The following is an 8915-nucleotide window of genomic DNA, read 5'->3' as shown; positions in this document are numbered from 1 at the left end:
TACCTTACCCACCATGACTGGGAATGGCCCCTAGGCCTGTATTTTGTGCTTTTTTTGTTTACCACATTTTAATTTGAAAATGAATCAGGGGATATTTCGATACTTGTTCGTCTAACTTGATAATGTCATGCTCCCCCGCTACGACAAAGACATGCGACGGAAATACGTCACTGCGCAAAGCAATGTGGTCAACTGTGTCTTTTGCTCTGCTGACGAACCACTGCCAGCTGTCAAATTTAAAAGGCGTCTGTCTGATTTCTGATTCATATTTCAGCTAGTGTTTTTCTTCTTTCCGGTATTTTCCTCCAGGTACGGGGGCTTCTTAAAGTTCAAGCTTTGGGCTCTATTAAACTAGACTCTGGTCAAATTATTTTAGCTACATCCAGCTTGTAAATATCGGCTAGCTTAAGTTTGAGGGGAAGACAGTCCTCAAGTATACTAATTAAAGCTGGTCTTGAGTTTTTGGGGTGTAACTACTTTAATTCAGTCAGTAGCTGCATGTTTGTAGTTATTGCTTTTACTGGACTCTAGTATTTTGCATATCAGCAGAGCTGAGAAAAAGACAGAGCTAAAGATGTTCTGATTCTGTACCACCTCTCTGTTTCATTCTTAGGCAGCATGGGTCGTGGCTATATAGCAGAAGAGGCTGTGGAGGGATATTTGTCTAAACTATGTGAACAACAATCAGGTCTGGTAACAGGATTGCTTATTGGACAGGTAAGGCTATTTATACACTAACATCTGCTTGCATTAGACCATATGTGAAAGTTTGCTATGGCTCACTTACATTTGATCATGATTTAATTGGTAAAGTCCTCATGCAAATAAATAAAAAGCGTATTAAAATAATCTCAAGATGTAAACTGATTAAAAGTAGTGCGACCCTCAAGATTTATTCAACCAAAGATTAGTTCCATTGTTGATTAACATTCAGACAGTTTTCTCACTCAATTCACTGCTCTATCCAAGAAAATACATATAAATATAATTTCAGCCCGAGGTGAGGCATCTGGGATTTTTTTTCAGATGATAAATCCAAAACTCAATTACACCCAGTTTACAATGTGTATAACAAAAAAAATCTAATTCTCACATTTAAGATGAGCTATACAGGCTTTAAATGTTTAAACACTCATTTAAATATCACAATACCAGAATCAGCTTTATTGGCCAGGTATGTGAACACATACAAGGAATTTAACTCCGGTCACTGTGCTCAGTGGTACAACAAAATAAAAAAACACTTGAATAAGCATAAAAATAGAACGTGTGAAAAAAGAATAGAAAAAAAGACTTTCAGAATTAAAAAATAGAATGAACACCTGTGCATCTGTATATAATAAAGAGTATATACAGTGAGTATGAACATGAATATGCACAGTACTATGTACAAAATGTGATGAGAGCTACTGGAAACAGTCACATGCTCTGTAACTGCTCAGAGTTCATCAGAGCGACAGCCCAGGGAAAGAAACTGTTTTTGCGCCGGGTGGTTTTGGCGTACAGCGCTCTGTAGCGCTGTACGCTAGAGAAGGAGTCTGAATAGATGGTGACCGGGGTGTGAGGGCTCAGTGGAGATTTTACCAGCCTCCTTCCTGACCCTGGACCGGTACAGGTCCTGGATGGAGGGAAGGTCAGTGCCAATAATCCTCTCTGCAGACCTGCAGTCTGTCCCTGTCTTGTCTGGTGGCTGATCCAAACCAGACCATGATGGATGCAGTCAGGACAGACTGGATTACTGCAGAGTAGAAGATGATCAGCAGCTCCTGAAGCAGGTTGAACTTCCTGAGCTGATGCAGGAAGTGCAACCTCTGCTGGGCCTTCTTAGTAAAAAATGTCAAAGTGGGAGGTCCACTTCAGGTCCCGCGAGATAGTGGACCCTAGGAACCTGAATGAGTCCATGGTGGGGATGGTCCTGTTAAGGATGGTAAGGGGAGGGAGGGATAGGGGTCTCTTAATAAAGTCCACAGTCATCTCCACAATGTTGAGTGGGTTTAACTCCAGGTGGTTCTGACTGCACCAGAGAACCAGCTAATCCACTTTCCCTCTGTATGCAGACTCATCCCCGTCCTGAATGAGTCCAATGACGGTGGTGTCATCTGCAAACTTCAGGAGTTTCACAGAAGGGTCCCCAGAGGTGCAGTTATTAGTGTAAAGGTAGAAGAGCTGTGGAGAGAGAACACACCCCTGGGGGGCGCCAGTGCTGAGAGTCCAGGTGCTGGATGTGAAACTTCCCAGTCTCACCTGCCACCTCCTGTCCGTCAGGAAGCTGGTGATCAGCTGACAGTGGAGGGGGGCACAGTGAGCTGGGACAGTTTGTGGTGGAGAAGCTGATGGTGTTGAATTCAGAACTGAAGTCCAATAAGATCCATGTATGGGTCCCTGCAGAGTCAAAGTGGTGCAGGATGTAGTGCAGAGCCATGTTGACTGAAGTGAAAAGTGAGAAAGTACTTTCAAACCTGGAATAAAAGACATAAAAGCACCTAAGTTCTCCTGTTATAGTCCCATTAAGGCAATAATTTATTTATTTTTTTCACGTGCATGTAAACGCACTGATTGAGATCCTCTGCCAGGCGGGGGCTCACCACAGGGTTGGTGGGTGGTCTCCTGGAGTTGGTGATGGTCTGCAGGCCTTCTCTAACTACCGTAGAGTCGTTGGCAGAAAAGCAGTTTGGCAACTTTTCATTGTAGTTCCTCTTTGCTGCCTTGATCCTAGCCTGCTGGTACAGGTCCCGATCACCACTCCTGTTGGCCTCTTCCTTGTCCTGGCGTATTTGTCTCAGTCTTGCAGTGAACCATGGTTTGTTGTTGTTAAAAGTGCAGGAGGTTTTGGTCGCAAAAACTGATGTACGATGTCACAGTGTCAGTCACTTTATTCAGGTCTGAGGCTTCAGCTTTTGCCTGTATGTTGGGATGAGATGGACCAGGCAGCAGTGTAGCAGTGGTCCAAGGTGTTCATGTCCCTGGTGGGGCACGTCACGTCTTGCCTGTATTTAGGCATTTCAGGCTTGAGATTTGCTCTGTTAAAATCCTTGGGAATTTGATTGTTGAAGCAGTTTTCAAGGCATGATATGAAGTGGAAGGGTATGCTATGTGGGGAGCGGATAATTAATATTAATGACTTAACGTTTTAGTCCTCAGCCCAGAGGGATTTTGTTGTCATGGCTACTCGGACGCCCCAAAGGGAGGAATCCACTGCAGCAACTGTAAATTCCCTGGACAAGGAGTGGGTCACTGAGCATGCCCGACAGGTCGGTAAAGGGGTATTCACTGTGTAATCACGTAGTGTGCCGAGTTTTTAGAACACATGGGAACATACTTTGGTGATACAGGGAACTCATATATTTTATATTAATATTAAGAAGTAAAAAACAATAACCAAAGGACTTTAACTTGGTTGTGGTGGTGTACTGTTTGTGTTCTTGCATTGTGTTAAATTAAGAACATAAATATAAAACATAGTGCAGCCTTAGAAAGCAGAAGTATGCTGTGTGCAAATCTGCTGCTGGTTTCCAGGTGTCCAGGATGCTGCCCGGAGGTCTGTCTGTTTTGGGATTCTTCATCATCACTGATACAGATGCCAAAGACACACTAACTACACTCAGACAGGTCAGACTCATAGCACATTATAGCCATTTCTCATACTTTGGCTTTTGTAATATTTTGAAGAATTCTTCTAGTTTTTTAAAATAAAACATCAGTGTAATCTGTGGATCTGATCCGCGTGTGTAGCTGGTGTTTGCTGTGGAGAACCTCATCTCCTCGGAGCACCTGTGGAACCCTGCAGAGGATGATGTCACTGACTCCGTCACGCTGCACATCAACCCCAAAACCAGAAAGTATCCTTAATCTGGAGCCTTGGCGTTGGCTCAGATAGCTACCAGATACTGTATGTTGATATTCTTTAACCTCAAACACCAGAACCGTGTGCAGAACCTTTGACGTCAAAGACCCCAAGGTTAGTTTGGACGTTTCTCTTTGTCTGATGTTCCTTATCAAAGTATGTAATCTGTCTAAGCTGTATTTCAAGAGATCATTTTGTCACATAGAGCGAAAGCAAACGTGCTTTTTAAATACTCAGCCCCTTTATGGAAACACAGCTTTTCTCAGAAACCTTTTCTGAGTTGTTCTCAATCAGTCGAGAACATGAATTAAAGATTCACTCAGGTTGTCTGAACTGACCCAAAGTCCAGCTTGGTGTTGTGTATGTCATTCATACAATATCAATGTCTTCACCCTTTTCCAGAGCATGGCCAGGCCTGCAGACTGGAAGTACCAGTCGGGCGTGTGTTCTTCCTGGGCCACACTGTCATGTTGTTTAAATGTCGACTTGTTGCTACCTCTGCCAGACAAAAGAACCAATGCAAACAACATGGATGAATGTCTTAAGGTTAGCAAACGCACACACATTCGTGTATAGTTCTTTTTAGGAAAATCAGTGGAACGGTTCTCAAGTCAGTCTTTGTTTCAGGAGGGACTGAAAGCGTGGGCACACCAGATTGAGAGTGGAGTTTGTCTGATCGATGGAAAAAAGCTGCCAGAGGACTCAGAGCTCACAGTCGGACAGGTTGTATAAAACTTATGGAAACGGTGCATAGTCTGTTTGCTGTACAAAACGTGCATGGGAAAACACAGGAACTTTACTCAAGGGCAGTAATTGCTCCTTTTAGCTTCCTTTTGAAAAAGAACTGATCCACTACCTTGCTAAAAAAAAACACTGTTGAGCAAAGTAGTAAGTCCCATATTTAAGTGATTATTTAAAATCAGGACTTTGATGGCAGTGCTACTTATCTGTACATCTTTAACCGATACATACGATTTAAAGTAGTGCTAGTTTGTGCACTGAAACCTTACTCATTTCATATTGCTGTCTCCCAATATTCAACAATAACTGTTGATCCAGAAACAGGAGTGTAATTCTTACTTACTGTGTTTCTCTGCAGAGGAGAAATACGAGACAGACATTAACAGCTCAGCTGCTCATCACACTGGTAAGAGACACACGACACACACAGAAATACCCACAGGTGTGTGAAATGATCATAGCTAATGGAGCTTCAAAGCAAGTTGTCAGTTGTAAATTTTACATGACCATGAAAGAGGACCTTGACTCCTGTGTCTTAGGACAATCAGAGGTCGACAGATGTGGTCCAGCAGTGTGGAGGCAGTGTGTCGGTCAGAGGAGCGATACACAGCAGAGCTTACCTACACAGCAACAAACCTAAAGCCAAACAGGCAGAGAAGGTAACACTTTAATAGAGTACATGGAAACTGAAATGTGAATCCAACTAGTTCGTACTAAAACCTTTCTTGTTGCCAGCTGTTGAAGAGGGATGTGATTTCTACGGTGACCACGAGGGTTCAGATGCTGCTAGAGGAGATACTGTCATCAGAACAGGAGAGCAAGGACAGCGCCAGAGACAAACAGACAGGTATAATCATTTGCTTGTGACCAAGTGAAGTAGACCAAAAGATCCTCAAAAGCTAGACATCGTGCTGAGATCCCAACAAATTCAGGAACAGAAAGAAACTCTATTAGTCGAGAAAATGTTCCAAAGCCATTACTAAAGCTTTCAGAGTTTTCCTTTTGCAGTCTAAATGTGTTGCAAATGTTGCAGTTATAACTAACACTGAGTCGACTGAATAACAGGAACCTGTTCAGTCAGCACAATCAGAGCTGCCATTAAGACCTTTAAAAATGTAACTACAGCAGAAAGCTTATCATCCTATAAAGTGTTATCAATGAATTAATCATTTTTAATACCACAGGCCCTTAGCCCTTAGAGTCAACAGTCAAGGACTACTGAGTACACCATCCTGCTCTAACTACACTAAAGTGTACTTTCTTTTAACTGTGACTTAAATGAAGCGTTTCAGTCAAGCTGTACCATCATCATTTTTTTTTTTTAAAGTATGTACCAGGTCTTACCATACCTCACCGTCTTTCTCCCTGCCAGAGCAATGCTGCCTCCCTCGTCGTATCTTTTGCCCAGTAAAATTGAGCGGCCCAGTGTGTGTGTGTGAATACCAGTTCAGTGACGAGGGTTTGTCAGAGGTGACAGAGCGACTGGAGGAGATGCTGGACATCAGTGTCGCAGAGGAGGACTTGGACACCAAGCAGGAAATGACTGCTGAGATCACAGATAGTGATGTGATGTCAGGTAGGGAATCTTTTTGCGTGTGCATCGCGGCTCCTCATGCTGGGGATAGCTGGTGTGTGCACCTGTGTGTGTAGATGTGTCATTGTAACTATAAGATGCTTTGAGTAGACCTATAGAAATACAAGGCTGTTTACTGGTAGTCTGCCTGTTTGCCCTGGCCAAAATCTGTAAAGAGGAACCTTTCTAAAATCAACATGAACTTGTGATGCATGTCTGCTGAGATAAGTAGAGCACAGACAGTGTTGTAGCTGACTGACATGTTTGTTTGTTTTTGGTTTTTTACTTTTTACAGACAGGAAAACATTTCTGTAAATCAGGGCATTGAAAAGATAGAACTGTTTATTTGTATCCAGAATAATTAAATCTAAAGTTTAACAAGCTCTAATTTTGTTGTTCCACTGTTGTGTATGCTCCTTCACTACTGGGCTGTTCTTCTCAGTATGCTGTCAATCCAAACAACCAAGTAATTGAAGCTGATGTTAAAACTTTGGTTTCATTCCAGTCCTTAACCTTATTTTTGCAACAACCAGTTTGTAGGTTCTGACGTATTATGTTATTGCTTAATATGAATTGTTTGTGCCTTGTTTAGTTCCAGAGCCTACGGTGAAAACTGGTGAAGTGCCAGAGCCTCAGAGAAACAACTACATAGGTGAAGTCACATACAGTTAAAATGTGGATTGTTCAACAGCATTTGGTTAATTTACTGCACGTTTTTTTCCCTAAACCTCTCAGTTGAAATGATTCCACCCAGTCTCCTATGACATACCACAAACATTTAGCACAGTTAACCTGCTGTTCCCTGTTAATTGATTTTTAAAAACATTATATGCATGTGTATGTACGTACTTGTGTGAGTATCATCCTGATTCTTGCACTCTTTGTTGTGTAGGTGTTGCCATGGCTACTGCTGTCGCCCTTCTCGCCACCGTTGCCTCGATGCTCTATCTCACTGACGTTTGAGACATATGAGCACATCAGAATAAAGTAATTTGTTTGCAACATTTCTTTCAAGTGGCGCTGTGCCAAACACACACAGCTATGTTCATAGGTAACACAAGTCAAAGGTTAAGTTGCTTGCTACTAGGGAGTTCAATCCATGTCCGTCACATGTCATGAAATGGAAAGTCCTGACTTAATAACACATATCTTGTGGAGCCTGGCAGTCCAGTTCATTTTAACTTAAATTATCTGTGTTCATTAATCCAATTAATACAGAATTTTTCTTCCTTGAAAGTCCTGTTTTTACATTGCTGCAGTGTGTAGAAATGTACCCCACGACCCCTGGCATCACTGTTAGGTGTGTTCACAGAGCCACCAATCAGTGATTGTGGATTTGGTCAGAGGTAAAACTTTAACCAGACAGTGCAGGAAAACATTGCCTCAGTCTGAGGTTACGTTAGACTGTAGTGCTGGCAAATCAGTTCCTTAGAAGCAGTGTCAATAATGTCTGTCGGTTTGTTTGCAGAAAAATTGCATATTTGAGAATATAATTGTTATTGTTTCAACTGTGTACTAGTTAAACTAGAACTAGTTGCTCCGAGTAAAATAAAACTAAGATGCGTTTTTTACCATCTTGATTACTCGTAGGTCAGTGAAGCAGATGCATCTGCATTAGGAAAGCAAAAGTGCTGGAAAGATGTGATAGAGTACAGCAGAGTGAGAGTCCAGAGAGACTAGAAAAACAAAACAACGGCAGTGGGAAGAGATAAAGACATGAGGAGAACAACTCATTTCCTGAGTGTGGGTTGCAGCAGTACTGTCAGTGTAGGCAAAGTTTGAGAAAACCACAATAACACCCAGTGATATTAGGTAAAAATGAAGTTTGTTTTACTTGTTATAGCACTGCATTCATCTGAGAGCTTTAGTTACTTTAATTCATTTAATTAAATGAATAGATTGTACTACTATGAAGTCAGGAAGCAGTTTACTGAGCTCTTCCTGGACTTATCACATCATGCACCTCTTGTTCCAGGTCACCTGACCTCCAGGAGTGACAGGAGACATTGATCCTCCCCACAGAAGATTGCTTTAAATAAAACCCTTTTCCCAGATGGAACCTGGTCTCCTGCCTGTTGGCATTACAAACATGAGTGCCTTTTTGACGCTGATATTCAGTAATTAATAATCCTTGGGTGGAATTCCCAGTGTGCCATTGTTGGATTGTTTCATTTAAATCAGTACAAAGATCTTGGCAGCCTCGCCTCGCCACACAGAAAAATAAAATGCATTCATTTTGATTATTATGCTACTTTTACTACTTTGAATTTATTCACGTGCATGCTTAGTTCATGGCTTGTTGGTTTATTGTTCAGGAGTACAAGTAGTTCAGTAATCAGTCTGAATAGCTGCCTCACTCTTCAGGCTTGGAAAGAAGAATAAAGAGCCTACAAAGAGGAGGATAAAAGTGGAGGGGAGTCACTGAAAAAGAAGAGATGGAAAGGGGTAAGCACCTTCATGAAAATGACAAGACACAATATGTTTGGTTTCCCCAATGTACAGGTCTGTACATTCCTCGCTACACTGAACCGCGTACACTACATTGCTCTGTTTCTGTCTAGGTGTTTTGTCCTTGGGGTGGACCAGTTTCTGTCTTAGGGTGTTTCCAGGTTTGAAATAAACTGGGATGCGGTGTTTACCAAATAATGACACAATAATATGCAGGGCTCACTCCTACATGGAGTTTGGACCTGACTCCACCCTGCCCAGCGCTGAAGAACTTTAACCCAGTACAGTCACAGGCTCCACCTCTCAGTC

General features: G+C 42.1%; 1 protein-coding gene across 1 annotated transcript; it reads left to right on the top strand.

The window, feature by feature from the left end:
* The first annotated feature begins 172 nt into the window (after nucleotides 1-172).
* On the top strand, nucleotides 173-8404 carry odr4 (odr-4 GPCR localization factor homolog). Its single transcript, XM_047589179.1, has 15 exons — nucleotides 173-309; nucleotides 614-717; nucleotides 3135-3251; nucleotides 3517-3609; nucleotides 3733-3839; nucleotides 3922-3958; nucleotides 4247-4390; nucleotides 4472-4567; nucleotides 4944-4991; nucleotides 5125-5244; nucleotides 5321-5432; nucleotides 5958-6161; nucleotides 6751-6810; nucleotides 7051-7145; nucleotides 8134-8404. Exons 2-14 carry the CDS (start codon nucleotides 619-621, stop codon nucleotides 7119-7121), a joined length of 1308 nt encoding a protein of 435 aa, XP_047445135.1. The 5' UTR covers nucleotides 173-309; nucleotides 614-618; the 3' UTR covers nucleotides 7122-7145; nucleotides 8134-8404.
* The last annotated feature ends 511 nt before the right edge of the window (nucleotides 8405-8915 follow it).

The sequence above is a fragment of the Mugil cephalus genome, chromosome 7 (genome assembly GCF_022458985.1).
Source record: "Mugil cephalus isolate CIBA_MC_2020 chromosome 7, CIBA_Mcephalus_1.1, whole genome shotgun sequence".
In the NCBI taxonomy this organism is placed as follows: Eukaryota; Metazoa; Chordata; class Actinopteri; order Mugiliformes; family Mugilidae; genus Mugil; species Mugil cephalus.
The sequence above is the reverse complement of the archived record's forward strand: the minus strand, read 5'-3'. Positions and strand labels throughout refer to the sequence as shown.